At 32.9% G+C, this 16,343-nt stretch overlaps 1 protein-coding gene across 8 annotated transcripts in view; it reads left to right on the forward strand.

Annotated features, from left to right (window-relative positions):
* The window catches only part of LOC106623211 (potassium channel subfamily T member 2), a 373,175-nt gene that overhangs the window by 288,415 nt on the left and 68,417 nt on the right, over positions 1-16,343 (forward strand). For all 8 annotated transcript variants that reach the window (XM_070107992.1, XM_070107990.1, XM_036363146.2 and 5 more), the window contains 2 exons: positions 6,303-6,382; positions 16,023-16,122. In XM_070107992.1, coding sequence (XP_069964093.1) covers positions 6,303-6,382; positions 16,023-16,122 — 180 coding nt within the window. The remainder of the gene's footprint in view (positions 1-6,302; positions 6,383-16,022; positions 16,123-16,343) is intronic.

A 16,343-nucleotide genomic window follows, 5' to 3' on the forward strand; every position in this document is an offset into this window, starting at 1 on the left:
ACTAAGGTATTTACGATCGGCATGCTTGACTTAGTGTTAGTTAATTTTAACGTCCGGTTGAACATGAAAGCAAGCTTTGGTTCCATAGTCACGAAAGCTGCCACGACGAAATTTCAACAAAAAACTATTGCTGCTTGAATTTGACGTAACCCAAATCACCACTAGGCTGTTTCATCAAATTTGGTGGCTTCCTATACATGGAAAAAACTAAAATCTAACTACTAACATTTACGGTATACAAATCGTGACAACATAGATATCGAGTTATATAAACAAAATGAGTGAATATTTAAGTATCCTCAGTATCAATAATATTAGAGGAGAAAATTTCACTTATTATGCATAGCATGGACTATTTTGATAACAAAAATGATAAAAAGCCACATGCTTATGTTTTTTTTTCGCTTATGATTTGTTTTTATTTTAACATAATTCAGATATAAACTGGTCCATCTTTCAAGTGAGATTAAGCTGAACACAGTGTGCTAAATTTTACTAAAATCGGCTCAGTAGTTTAATAGTTTATCATGGACAAAGCGTAACAAGTAATTTTGATATAACACATGAGCTGACAATTCCCAATTATTTAAGAAATTTCATAACCTTCATTAATTTTGTGTATACCTATTATGTTTTTACTGCAACATCATAAAGAACGATTTAGTTTTTGTGCTAGAACGTAACTGCTTCTTTACTACCAACAAAGCAAATATCATTTATAGAACCATTTATTAACAAAGTACAATATTATCTTAAAGCACATATGTATGTAGTATGTTATTATCATCCTCCAATAACTTTATTTATCAAATGTATAGAAAAAGTTAGCACACGCATGTGTATAATTGTAATAAAGGTAGGTAGATAGAGGAATGCTAATGTGTGTAAAATGCAGAAACCCAGCTTAATAGTATTACATATATACAGAGTTTTCCAATAAGAATGATATTACGTGAGCATATTTTTGGAAAATGGACCAAATTGCATTGTGACACGCAAAACTTTTGTTTAAACAAAAAACGCACATAACTCCATTGAAATGGCAAATAAAAAGGAGAGCTAATACATTTTTAATGGCTGCAATGCATTGTGCAATAGTTTATGTAGTGGAGGATACTATTACATGCGAAATGTGCTTAATACTTGTATAAAAGCGTAGAATTTTCCATAAGCTTATTGAGTATATTAAAGCGTGTAACAAAAGAGCTGATAAAATATATATTTTTTTTAATTTTGGCATGCGCCGTTGTTTTATGGGTAGTTATACGTGTAGTAATACTGATTGTACATTAATATTTATTTCCAAAATACTTGAATCAAAATTCAATAGAAATAAGCTGTCTTTGCTAAAAATATATGTTTTTGAAAATTGAATTTCTTTGAAAAATTAATTATCAAAGTAGCAGTATATCTAATGCATTGGAGCGCAGCTTCCTACTAATAAGTCTGCTAAAACAATTAAAATCATTCTTTGTAGTATCTTCAAGAGTCATATATACGAGGGCTGCTATATATATATTTCTGGCCTAATAATGAAAATACGAATATTTATCAACAAAAATGTTTTTTTTTTTTTTGTTCGGTCGATTGCTGTTTTGTTTCGGGCTCATACGCATAGATCCATGATTCGTCACCGGTGACGATCTTATAAACGTCTTTTGAAGCACCGCGATCGTATTTTTGCAGCATTTTTTTACACCAATCACACGAGCCATTTTTTGAGCGATTGTCAAATTGTGCGGCATCCAACGAGATCCGGCCAGGTGTTCATACAATATCGAATGTATGCTGGTGGGAGAAATGCATAGGCATGCCTCTATCTGAAGGTATGTTACATGACGGTCTTGCATTATCAGTTCACGCACGGCATCGATGTTTTCTGGCACAACGGCTGTTTTTGGACGACCTTCACGGAATTCATCTTTGAGCGAGCGTCGGCCACGATTGAATTCGTTGTACCAGTTGTTCACAGTGCTATAGAATCGTGCTTTATAGCCATATAAAGATTTTAGTTCATCGATGCAGTCTTGTCGTGATAATCCACGTCGGAAGTTGTGAAAAATGATCGCACGAAAATGTTCACGAGTTAATTCCATTTTTTGGCAGAGATGAATTTTTTAATTCCCTGTAAATAAAACAATTTACGATTAAATGACAAAACGTTCTGAGGGATGTTATGCTAAAAAATGTCAAACTTTCCAATGCAGCCCTCGTATACCTATATGGGAGCAGTCCACGAGTATTGATTTCACAAATTTTCGGTAGTATATATAATATATAAATTAGTTTTACTAAGTCTTCTTACATAGTGAACATTATACACGGTATATATGTAAATGTAGTCATCAGAAAGTTGAAAAACCTTTATGTTAGTTGTATGAGCGCTAGAGGAAGCATTGATCCAATTTTACCCTCTTTTGACATGAGGGTACGTTTTAATCGGAAAATCCCACAGCAGAGTCGGTAATTCGAGTAATATGTAAAATGCATCAGTTTCGCACCACCTTTACTCTAGTCTAGGATAGTGCCCATCCTTAGATATACCGTACAGTGCGCACCGAAGACACTATTGCTGCTGTCGAGAAGTATATCGGAGAAGACCGAATGAGTGCAGCCGCCATCAAGCACAACAATTGTAGCTGCGCCCATCCACTTTATGAAAGATTTGCGGAAGGATCTCAGTTTGCTGGCTTACACAATCCAATCCAACCGAACCACCATCCAGCGCGTTGCACGTTCGATTAATGGTTTCAAAACGAGACGGTCAACGATTCTGATTTTCAAAACAACATTTTGTTCAAAGCTGAAACTCACTTTTAACGAGTGCTTCAAGTAGTGGTACTTTTTTCAAGAGCTTTTTTTTTTGACAGCTCACACATGAATCATGTCAAGCTGTCATGTTACTTTTGTTCAGTATTGCTTAGCATTTTATCATGCCTGAACAACGTTTAGCAATCGTTCAACTTTATTATGAAAATGCACATACTGTAGAGGATGTGTTTCGTGCACTTCGATCAATTTATGATCAACATAATCGGCTTACTGAGCGGCGATCTTTTAAAGCGGCGAAATCAATTTTATAACATAATGGTAGGCCTTTATCTATATAATAAAGCTAAATTTCTGGCCACATATCTAAAAAGCACTCTTTATCAAAAATGGATTTATCAGTATCAATGATTCTCAGTTATTCAGGTTTGAGCCCTTGAAACTTGTTATAGATTTGCATTGAATGGAGCAAAAATAACTTATTTAGGAAAAATGTAGGTCGACTAATCTAAAAAGAATATTGAATGAAAAATATGCTGAAAGCTTTAAATTTATTTTTGCGAAATATTAAGGTACAAATATTTTTACTTTTGGGGAAAAATGCTTTTGACAAGCCCTATTTAAACCCCGTTATCTTTCACGCGCTGAATAGCGCTGAAATCATCAAAGGAAACTACTTTTCGCGAAATTTTCACCAACACCTAACCAAGTAATATAAAAGCGTTGCTTTAACACTTCTGTCAAACACATTGGCAGTTTTTTCCAACACCAAAGGCGAAAGGATTCTAAAAAGTATCGTAGCACACACACACACACACACGCAGACAAAATATATGTTGCAATACAAACTATGACGACATTGCCGTTCTCTGCAAGGTTTTTCAATGCTTTGCAACTGTATTTTACGCACACACCTCGCGAACCGCGCGAGCTGCTACATGCCACATGCATTTGAAGTACCACAACTACGAAAAGCATTCAAAGTAGCACAGTGAAAACGTAGCTCCAAGCAATATACGTTAAGGCTGTTTAGAATGCAAAACACACACCCTAATATATATATATATATATATATATATATATATATACATGTATATAAACGCGTATATGTCTAATTGTGCCACACGCTGCTAGCCAACACACAGATAAGTATCTGCGCAAAAGGCAAGCGGCTAAGAGCAGCTTACGTAAGAAAACACAAGTGCCACCATTTGAGGCACCAACACACACATATATATAGAGGCAATGAGAAGCTCGCTAGAGCACACTAACTGCTGCTATTATCAATTGAAAAGAAACCACTTGACATTTTCAAGTGCAATGCTAAAGATAAATACCGCTGAGCTGCTGTTGCCCGTCTTGTTGTTGGTTTTGCTACTGTTGTCGATGAGGATGCGCGTGTGGCACGTGCAAGATTGCAGAGCGCGCGTGCGACAGTGAAATGTTACACTAAATTTACAAGCAAAATAAGGAATATGTGTATGAGTAAAATATAAAAACAACAACAACAATACATACAAAAGTGCTAGCGTACGTGCGCGTTGAGCAGTAGCTGCAGGCGAAGTTGGAAAAACTTGCGAAGGAGTACAAAAAATAAAAAATAAAAAACTATAAATCTCCAGTTGGACCGCGTGAGCTGTGCATACAAGTTGCAGCGACAGTCAGTAGCCGGCGGCAGCTTGCGAGCGTGCCACAGCTAGTTATTATGCTTGTAAGTCAGGCTAAACTTTGTGAACATGTGTATAAGTGCGGCAATGTGTGAGGCAGAGGGTGTGTGTGATATTTTTACAAGAATCACTACATTTGGAAAAAACACATTCACACTTCAGCAGCGGCCAAAGGCAAGTTGGAGCGCAGTGGTGCGGATTTATGAATTTTTAACAATAAATATTGTGCAATGCAAAGTTATTGATTTTTTCAGTTATAGTAAAAAAATTCAACTGCTTAAGAGTAATGAAAAAATTTTCGAAAACTCTCACACCCTAGGTGGAATAATACAAAATTACTATACTCTTAAATAGAATAATCTGCAAAATAAATTGTGCTTAAAACTTTATTAAAGTGTTCCGTCTTAAACATTTCAAAAGAGGGCGTGGTCACGCTTAGTGATGTAGTTCCACAAATTTTTAACTATAGGATACTTTGATTTCATCAATTTAAAACAATTAATATGATTATTGTTATTTTTGCTGCTTTACAAGAAAAAAATTTTAAATACAGGGTGGGTCAACATTATTTTGTTTTAATATTATATAAAAATCTTACAAAACTGTTACAGAACAGCTTTTATTGCAAATATCATATGAAATTATTATAAATTAAGTACATTTTTAATATTAAGCAAACGAATTTCGATACAGGGTGTACCAACATTTTTATACTCCAAAGCATAAAAAACAGTTAAATTTTTTTTTATTACAATTTTAGTTGAAAAATATGTATAAAAGCCTGAAGACGTTTTATATTCTTACGAAGAAATATTATTAACAAATTAAATATATTTAATTTTAAAATTATAAAAAAATAGTTTCAAAAATACCTCAATCAGTGGTTTTTATTAAAAACCGTGCTCTTATCATAAGATATATTGAGTAAACCTTTGTATCAAAAGTATTATCCAACACTGGGAAATATTAACTGAACATCCTATAGGGCAGTTGAAGACTTAATGTAAATACCATGAAAGTCAAGCTTTCAGCAATCTCGCGTTAAATTACAGAAAATATTTAACAAAAAAATTTGTTAAGCCGTTTTTTATAAATTTTTGCTAAAATTCGCAGCAATCTCAAAATTAGATTATATGCAGATTATATGCGGATTATGCAATTTGACGAAAAAAATCACTTTATATATTTTCGTATTAAATAAAGTGTTTTATCGCATAAGCCAAAATTTAATAATTGTTTCAAAATTTTACATGAATTTGGACCACTCTATACTTTTTTGTTTTTTAAACCATTTTAATAAACGAATATTAAAAATAAATTTTGAATTTATATATTTATATTTCGAAAATTTTATAGACATTTTGGCATAGTCATCACACTGTGCAACGCTGCAAAAAATGTTTAAATTGCGAAAATGTGAGAAATAACGAAAAACTACTCAAATACTCGCTCGTTTTTGCTAACAAGCAGTTAAGACAATCATAAATAAAAAGTTTACAACTTGCCACTTATGAAACAAGCGCAGCGAAAATAGTTTTTTAAATCTTCCGACGCCTTATCACTGCATAACCACGAACTTCAGCTCCTTTGACAATTATATTTAGCAAGCTCTTTCTACTTCTGTATCTCAAGCTAAACGTCAGTATGTATTAAACGTTTATATGTATGTGAAATAATCATTCCGCTACTTAGTAACAGTATTTTGGAAAGCCGTTACTCTACTAATTAAATTGCATGTGTTGGAGAAGATTTTCTGCGCAAATGCAAAATACTTATTTCACCACTTAACGCTACTATTTCTTACTAATCGCCACTAATTGCTGTAATTCCCCATTTCCGTGGGAATGTTCTTCTTTCTACTTTCAGAGTCCGTGTGGAATATTACGTAAACGAAAACACATTCAAAGAAAGACTGCAACTTTACTTCATTAAGAATCAGAGATCAAGTGAGTAAGCAATAAAAAATGTAATTGAAAGTATATGTTTATAATTTTGTATATTATATTATATACCATATATACATTGGGAGGTGTAAGTCATCTAACAAGTTTTTTTAATTTTGTTTGCAGATCCCTGCAGTCTTAGTTTTTGCCCTAAAAAACAGTATCCAACGTAAACAAGCTCTTTATTTTCAATTTAAAGCGTGCCTAAATCATATTTCTTTTTCCATATATTTAACTTGGGAATTTTTTAATAATTTGCCTTATGAAAGTAAAAACACAACACAAAATAAAAATTTTTTTTTTTAAATTCATAAGTAGTTAAAATTATGCATAAAATGACCTGAGTCCTCATACATGTGATTTACGTATACATTATGTGTTGCTCATACGACATGGTGTACTGTATGAATATACATAGTACATTAGATGCATAAATTTAACTGCTCATAACTTCTAAAGGAATATTGCTATGAAAAAAAAACCTTTTTTGTAGAGCTGCAGAATAATGAACGAGTCTTAATAAATAAGGTTTGGTTTTTTATTCACATAAAAATGTTTATCCCAAATTCGGCATTAGCCTTAAAACATTTTTAAAAAGGTCCTTATTATTTGCAGAAAACATTCAGAATCGTTAATGAAGAATTTCTTTTTTTAGTTAAGACAGCCACGATAGTGGAGTTGTCAAACATGTACAATACCACCAGTCACGTACTACCTAAGAGTGATCCTGTTCATGAATTCCGTCTACATTTTCTTTTTTTATACCCTGCGTATATGTGAAAATGTTGAGCGTGACGAGCTAAGCCAATTTAGCATTGTTCGCCTGGCTGTCCGTCCCTATATACGTGACCTCATTTTTGAGATATTAAGTACTTGTATTAAAATCTTTTTTATTTGACAAGGTATCTTAACGGCATTTCTCACCGATTATTGTCTAAGGCGACGCTTCAATCTTATTTTAAATTATTAAGAAGGTATAAGTTTACCGTATTTATTTAAATTTCACATTAATTATTGTCCAAGACAAAGCTACAATGTTCGAATGAATTGTTCAGATCGGACCAGTAAAATATATAGCTACCATACAAACAGGTCGAAAAATTGAAATACTTGTATGAAGAACCTTGTTCTTTGACAGGATATTTTCACGAAATTTCTGACAGCTTTCTGTCCAATGCAGCAGTAAAATAAAGATGTTTTAATTCCCTTTTATGCTACAAAAATGCATCTGTATTTTGTTTTTTATGGATTCGGTACAGCCATTATAACTTAAATGCATTACTTTGACATGTTCGTAAGACTTTGGTAGTACATTTGTAGGGTGTTTACTCATTGATATGACCAAGTTAATGTTAAAGCACATGAACCAGTAAGAGAAGCTTAATCACGGAACCTAGGCTTAGAATTTAAAAGGTTTCAGATTGTCTGAACTCAGTTTCACTTGTCTAATGTATTTATCATTCGTCCGAACCAATCAAATTGGCCATAATCAAACATCGATAATTTATAAATATTTTTTATACCTCGAGTATATTTTTGTTGAAATTTTTGAGATATGAAATACAAAAAGTAGAGCATATTCTCTATTTTATACTGAATTAACAACTTTATATATGAAACCGCTGTGCTATTGCTATAAACTGGAATAAAAACGATGAATAAGAATATGAGTAAGTTTAAATGTTACTCATACGCCACGTCATACTAGCAACTTTTTTAAATACACGTACATATGTAAATGAATATTACGCATACCTTACCCGAGTTATTCCGTTAACCTTAACGTTACTCATATGCGTTGGCAAATTAGCACCACAGCAAACATGAACATAACTGTTACTAATACGCCATGACCCACAAGTATTTCCTTCAACGAAAATGTGATCTATACACGATTATAGTACAACTTTCGTTGTTCATTTACGTGAGTACCTGCCGGCGACGGCTTTACCTCACGGTGTTCCAAAACCCAGCGTATCAATACAATGCGTTGATAAGCGCCCCAAATAATACGAGCTATTTGCACGTATTAATTTGGTTATCAGTGGCAGTGTGTCTGGGCCCACACTACCATCTTGGTATGATTCGAGGCCGACCTAAAACCTCTTTCGTTTTCGGGTACGGAACCCAGTTGCTTTTTGCAACTTTATTTTAGAACTGAAAAAACAGTTAGGCTGAATTTTCAGTTCTTGCTGCATTTAGGTTTCAACCACAGCCACCACGAATCTCCCCAAAGGGGCCATAACCCAATGAGCAGATTGGACCGAAGTTCAAGGGCTTACTGCTCCCCGTGGTACCAGAAAGTCTCCGGTAAGACTGTGTAGCCGAAACTACTGCCAGTTGAGCAACCCATTACTCAATGACTGGTGACATTTATCGCTTGAACTTCAAATGTCTTTTTATTTGCTTTTTCATTTAAAGTCTATAATATCAGTTCAAGCTGAGTATTATAGCACTATTTCTGACATACTATGCTAATATTACTGAGCAAGGTACATAATAACAGTCATAGTGCAATTGGCTTTTAGTCGCCTTTTACGACAGGCATGCCTTACGGCGGGTAAATTCTTACCCCTACCCGCAGGGGGAACGATTATAGTACAGTTATAACATATAACAACTAGAAATGTTACACATACGACAGGTAAGCTTTTAAGAACAGGAAGTGCACATAATTGCTACTCATACGCCATGGCCCACGAAAACGATTTGAATTCAATGAATATTTAATGTTTTTAAGAATTGAATTATGCAAAATAAAAACACAATTCTGCATTTTTATACTAATTTTCAAAGAAACTTTCAACAAATAAATCACTCAGCAGCATTTCAATCAATACGAATGACTAATACGTATATATGTATGTGTATATGCGAACAAATTTCTTTTTATAAACATAACGCTCTCTTTAAAACAACACTACAGCGCCACACAGCTAATAATATATACCATCTGCTTTATACTGATATATAATAACTGTAAATTGCATACATTTGTGAGAGTGCAGAATCTATGTAGCGAGCGAGTGTCCTTTAATGCTTCACTGAGCATGAAATTATCAAACAAAAGAAACAATTTGAATTTATGTTCTGGAATTTATAAATATATAAGCATTTTTGTAATATAAAGCAATTACACAGAAATATTTATTTTAAATAATTTAAAAAAGGGCATTTTGACATTAAAATTTATTTCGATCGATACCAGAGCTCTTTGTTGGTTAATTATTAAAATCACTTTGCTACAAATTTCATTTAAAGCTTCATTTAAAATTCGCAAAACTAAACTAATATTTAGATCACAAAACTTAAATAACTTCAATTTACCACAACAAAAATTGTTTTTTTAATAATGCACGAAAGCTAATGTCTGTGTCTGTCGGCTTATGCTGCCACGCTTGAGTCTTCCGCTGCTGTCTAAGTAAATTTTCCAAATATTTACACGCCAGCACGTGACCTTTGAAGTTTGTTGCACCCACAACTGTGCAAACTTTTGTGGAATAAACTCAAAATATTTTGTGCAAATAATGTTGTAAGTCGTGTGAGCACTTTAAGAAACTTAGAAATCAATTCCCAATTGTACAATTCAAAACTAAACTAAGTTCTACGAAAACTTAGCAAACAAGATTGGCACTGGACTCGGACAGCTATACTGACTAAGTGGAGGTATATACAAATGCATTTTTATTTGTGTGTGTGTATGTGTGAGTACTAAAAAGTTTTGCTTGCTACAGCTGTGACATTTGCTACTCAGTCTGACAATACAAATATTTAGCTAGAAGAGCAAACTAGCAATAAACAAATAAATAATGTAAAGAACTGATTTCTGTTGCAGGAATAATAATGTACATAAATATATACACAACAAAAGAAACGTTTATGCGGCTCCAGGGTAGCAAAAATACCCTTAACATTTGCATTCGAGATCTTTAACTTGATTTTTAACAATCAGTTTGTATGACAGCTGTATGTTATAGTGGTCCGATCCAAGCAATATATTTGAAGTTTGTAGCATTGAGCAGATAAATTTGAAGATAAAAGCACATGTGCGAAATTTCAAATCGATATCTCAAAACGTAAGGTAGTAGTTATCGTATATAAGATCTCAGACGTTTTTTTCTGTCTGCTACAAATTTCGTGGCAAACTTAAGTAATATACCCTGTTCAAGGTATACAAAAAATTTAATAAAATAAATAATCCAATGACTAAGAAAATATTAAAGTTTTGGTTATTTGAATCTTATTCGTATTGCATGAATATTAAATTTGACTTTCTATAATTTTTTATTTAGTAGGAAATATATATAGCACAATATATTCAACTACATACAACCTCTTAGAAATGCCTCATCACAACCAATATAAATAATGCAACCAAGTTTCGCCTTTAGCGCACTGGATTCTAAAGCAAATTATGCTTACTCTGTTAACAACTCGGCTTTGCCTGTTTATTTTTTCCTGTCATTATGCAAGTGGTCAGGTCTTAATCATAACAACGACATAATTATTTAATTAATTAGTTATTATGCAGCAGACAAAATACAAAGGCCCGTGTCAAGTGTCAACAACTATTGGCTTCAGATAACTACTGTAACTGCATGACAGGCACACCCACACACACACAATTGAACTTACCACAATGAATTTGAATATTTATGCACTTGTTGTTAACTGTAAACCACTAAACACATAGAAGCAGCCGTCAATATTTGTATGTGTATGTAAACAAAACCGTAATTGCAAGTATTTGTTGTTGGTAAGCCACACTCGCTTAGAGCGGCTTAAGTTATTAAAGCACAAAATGCCCTCAATATAATACAACAAACAATTACAGACACTTGGAGAACATGCACTAACTAGCCAATGTCTTATTGGCTAATTATTGGATTCGATTATTTTTTCGCCATCACAAAACCATATAGTCAGATCATTGCTATATTTACAGTTTTCTTATTATGAAGAACACATATTAAACTCCCTAAATTTTGATGTCCCTTAAAAGGCCTTGATTAGTGAATAGATATACCGAAATGTTGTCATGAAAACTCATTATTTAATTGTTGTTGTAGTGTCAAAAACATTTCCTTCGTAGCTTCGAAGAATGCTGCTGAGGCGACAGATATACTTTATACCATCTAAGGATGGCATATACATATTATCTATACCGATTATATAGATCTTATTATACACTGTAGTGTTCCTACATTAGATTTATGAAGTTTGGAAAACATACTAAACCATTAACAGTTTAGCATACGTCTCTTGCATGCACAAGTCATCAGTTTTACAAGGTTCTTCTTAAAGATAAGAAAGCAAAACAAGTTTTTCTGGGAATACAGCTATTATAGTTCTCAAAAGCAAGACAACTGATCTATTTAGAAGATTTAGATTAGATAAACGTCTATTAACTTCATTACTGGGTCTATAAGTATATTGCGGCTATTTTTTTTTTTTTTGAAATTCGCAGGCTTATTTAAGAAAAACATATACCATAGTATTATTCAAAGTATTGCTCATCTAAAGCTATACAATTTTACACCTTTCTGGCAATTGGAGGATTCTATTCTAAAAAAATAATTCTCTCACATTTTTATTCATCAAACTATTTTTTCAGAAGATTTATAAGTAATATAGGTCACAAATGTTGAACGTATATGGACTTATCTTACACATTATCACACGTCGATAAATCTCAAAAGTCCTAGAACAATAATGAACTGCGTTTTGTACAAACTTTTTGAAGTATATCTATTGAATAGAAAATAAACTATGAAACGTAGCTAATTATAACAACGACTTTTACTATCAAATTATAGAGAAAAGAAAGTCAGATTTTTACCACAATCTATTCTAGCGAACCTTTTCGCGCAAATAGGAGTTTCACAGTTGCTTAAGCTTCGAGCACCATATTTAAACGCTTCTAAATAAATCTACTGTTTTATAAAAAAAAAAATTTTCAAACGCCTTTAACTACTCACCAGTTAGGGTTTATTCAGATTATAGCAGAGTTGAGAGAATATTTATATACATGAACCTCCTTCACCTTCTCCGGTGCATTCTCTCTTGCCAGCATGTTTGCATGTCGAGCACCTATAAATTTACGAAATAAATTATAAATTTATGGGGTTAAACAGATAAAAGAGTAAGTGTGAAGAGTTACGAGCAATTTTCAGTTATAAGGTGAAGACATGAGAGCCAAATGAGTAAATTTCTATGTACAAGAAAAGCAACGCAAACTAAATACTCGTAAATCGAGTAGGTGAATAAGAGTTACATATATGAGTTTAAAGACCTCGCCGAAACTTAAGACGCATTATTCTTTTCTTGAAACTAAAATTGCTTAATTTTAATAAATACTTATAATTTACCTGTCTATACTTATATGTTATGAGCAAATGAGCAATAACAATAAAAGATTTATAACGAAATCACTTTTTCTTTTCGCTCGATTTGTGGTGTGCGACTGGACTAATTCTAGTTCCAAATTTTTTAATATTCTTAGATTTTCAGAAGAAACGTTTTCATTGATAGAGAAATACTGTAAGGCTTAACATTGTTTACCGAGTACTGAATACTGCCAAAATACCCTTTTTATTATTATTTATATTTATAAATTAAAATAGTAAAAGGTTCTAGCCGAGTTTCAAACCCAATATCAATGGACTACTAGTATCCGTAAATCAATTACCTTCCAAGCAGATAGCTGAAGTGAAATAAACGAGTTAAAATATAATTTCCAATAGTATTTACAAAGTATTACGTTTACTTTTTGCTTACTTTTACTCCGTTACCATTACTCCAACGGCTTTGCTAAAAGAAGAATAAATATTACTTAATGTAGATAAACAATGTTTAGGTAAATAAGACTACATCATTCTCTTCCTTATTTCTATTTGAATTGAAGCTTACAACATAGCGAAACCATAAACAGTCAGCGATTCGTTACTTCTCTACTCCGTAGGAAGTCAGGTTTGCTCTCTATCCGTAGTAATGCAACTGTAAAGCTACACAGTTAGATACTATACAAGAAGTATAATATAGGCCTTATTAAAGTGGCCAACCCGCTTACATCGCTAATTCAGTTGTTTGCGCCATTGCTTCTTCGATTTGCCAACTTCTTTGCTCTGGTGATTGTAGGCTGCCTTAGAAAAAATTGGATAGTTTGTTTATCAAATCTCATCATTATATTCTCTATGCTTAACCTACATAAACTATATTATATAAATAAATATGTATTATCGAAATCATTTTTATTTTAAGCACATACATATATATCCATATATATATATATATATATATATATGTACATAAACGATAAGTGGCTTGTACTATTTGCTTATGTACATTCCTAATTGCCCGCTTTCAGGCTTCAGCCGCAAGCTCATATAATATTGACTACAAAAACAAATGTCGCCGGCAAATACGAGCAAATATTTTGCTATTTCATTGTCATTTCGTTGGCGCTGCCTCCCACATATCTACCTATTATATTACCTCTGCAACGTTTTGAGAGCAGTCCCGGCTCTCGCAGCTATATATAATATTTGTATGGTATGTTTATTACCATCTCACTTACCATTATTTTCCATTGTAACCAGCGGCATTCCTCTTACACTGGGGAAGCAAATCATATTACTTTCATTTCCCCATGAACAATTTTCCTTGAGGTCGCATTGATAATGAGGCAATAATGAGCTAATAATGATTGCGAATGATTTGATAAAGTATTTCCAATGCCGGTAAATCAATGAAGTCAAATGAATGCTGTCATGGAACTGTTGTAGTTAAGTAATCATTGCTGTTTTAACTCAAATCTGAGTAGTTAAATGTTAGTTAATTGAAGTCAAATTAGCAGTACGGTGTACATACGTACATATATGTATATATAACGCAATTAGCAATATATAGTATTTAAAAGATATAATAAATTAAGTCAATTTAAGAAAACACTTATTTATGGTATATGGGAAGCAAACTGTGATTATTATTAACCTCAAAAAAAAAAGAAAGCATTACCAATATTTATTCTGAGAATATCAAAAAGAAATAAAAACAACCAATAATTAAAAAAAAAATATTTAATTCTAAAAATTTGTTCGATTTGAAGGGAAACAACTTACTTACCAGATTGAGGAAACTTTCAACAATCACAATAGTAACAACTTTCTCGTGGATTAATTCTAATAATACTTCGCTTTTTACTGCCACTTGTTTAGAAAGAATACGCAACGCATACGATTACACATGAGCCAACATGGGCTCATTACGCTCCCACTTTGTATACCATATATATAAATCGTAATATCGATCACGATGTACACTAATATCAGTCTTCAAAACTTTTGAGAGTGGTGAAGAGAACACTCAATCGGTATAAATCACATCAACTGGCATAAGAAACACAGGATAGCAAGCAAATATGGCAGTTTAAGGATATGTCCTTTAATAAAGTTGTCGGCGTTTACATTATACTTATACTGTTATCGAAACTAAAAGAACGTCTGCTACAATTTTATAAACCCCAGCTTAAAATGTTGAGTAAATGCAGACGAATCCGTGAGCTAATATATATATAGATATGCAGATCCAGTAAAATATTAAAGTAAAGTCAAAAGGTGAAGTAGCTATTTCACAAAAAATAACAAAAAATTGTATCGAATATGAATAATGTGAAGGCCAATTATTCAGTCCAAGTGGACCGTTATACAACATTATTACTCAAAATAGTTATAAGGTTAGCTTTTGAAATCACTGCAGTTTCTTAGGGTTTCTTCAAAGATAGGGAAAGAATGCTATGATCTCTTTGTGGATCAGAAATCCTTATTCACGATAAACCTGCAATGGGTTCCAATATATAGTGATATTCCTGATAACTGTCTAGCCAGAGCTGGCACCACCCTAGGAGTAAATCCCTAACTTGCGTTAAACGTGTCATAAAGTAAGGGCCACACATGCCGACTATTAAAATTCCAAAGGAATGACGCAAGAACTATAACGTTGACAAATCGCAGCTTCAGCGTTGCCAATTTATATGAGATGACGGCAATCTGAAAACTGAACACTAGTAGGAATGGTAACAGGTAACTCTGGCTCGCAGACTTGCCAGCAGACTGCGAACACCATACAACGACTATTGTAGAATATGTGAAGAGATAGAAGAAGAAAATACTACATATAGAACGTCTCATATGCAAATGCAATGCTTTATACAGAAAAAGAAGCACAACTATCGTTCAAAGGTTTCCTGAGGATGTCTTGGAGGTTGCACAAATAAAACTTTTTCTATTGATAAACTTCATCAATAGCACAGGGTGATTCAGTGCGGACATATTAGAGTGAGGGAATTTTAGGTGGTTTCACAATAGGCGCAGGTGCGTCGTAAATATCCCATGGGTTACACCATTCGTGCTCTATTTGTCCAACTTCGGTGTTAGGCGCTCACTTTAGCATTTCATTTGTTGACACTACTGTAATCATAAACACGCTTGTTTATAAAACATAATTGCCGTAACAACCTCTGGCAATCATGTACAGCTAATTGTAATTTATTTGTTATACTTAATAGTTATTATTATAAGCATATTTTCGCTTAGTTGCCCATCAATCTAAGTTATTCATCACTCTCTGTTTGATCTATTTACAGGCCTACGAATACGAATTGCCGACTTGTTTTTTAAGTTACTAGCATGTGTTCTGTACATATTACGTGTGATAACGGATACGAATCCAACCTTTGCAACGTGGTAAGTAAAGTTATTTGAGTTACAAATAATAAGTTTTTAAAATATTTATTTACAATTTACAATACATATTTTTTTGAGGTCTCTAAATTTAAGTAATAATTTAATTTGAGATTGTTTTCGGAATGAATTGCTGCCATTTTTGAAATTACTGTAATGTAACGATGATTCAGTCTGCTAGTCCGTTATTTTTTGTACATACCTTGTATTTCTTTCATGAATAT

The sequence above is a fragment of the Bactrocera oleae genome, chromosome 4 (assembly GCF_042242935.1).
Source record: "Bactrocera oleae isolate idBacOlea1 chromosome 4, idBacOlea1, whole genome shotgun sequence".
NCBI classification, from domain to species: Eukaryota; Metazoa; Arthropoda; class Insecta; order Diptera; family Tephritidae; genus Bactrocera; species Bactrocera oleae.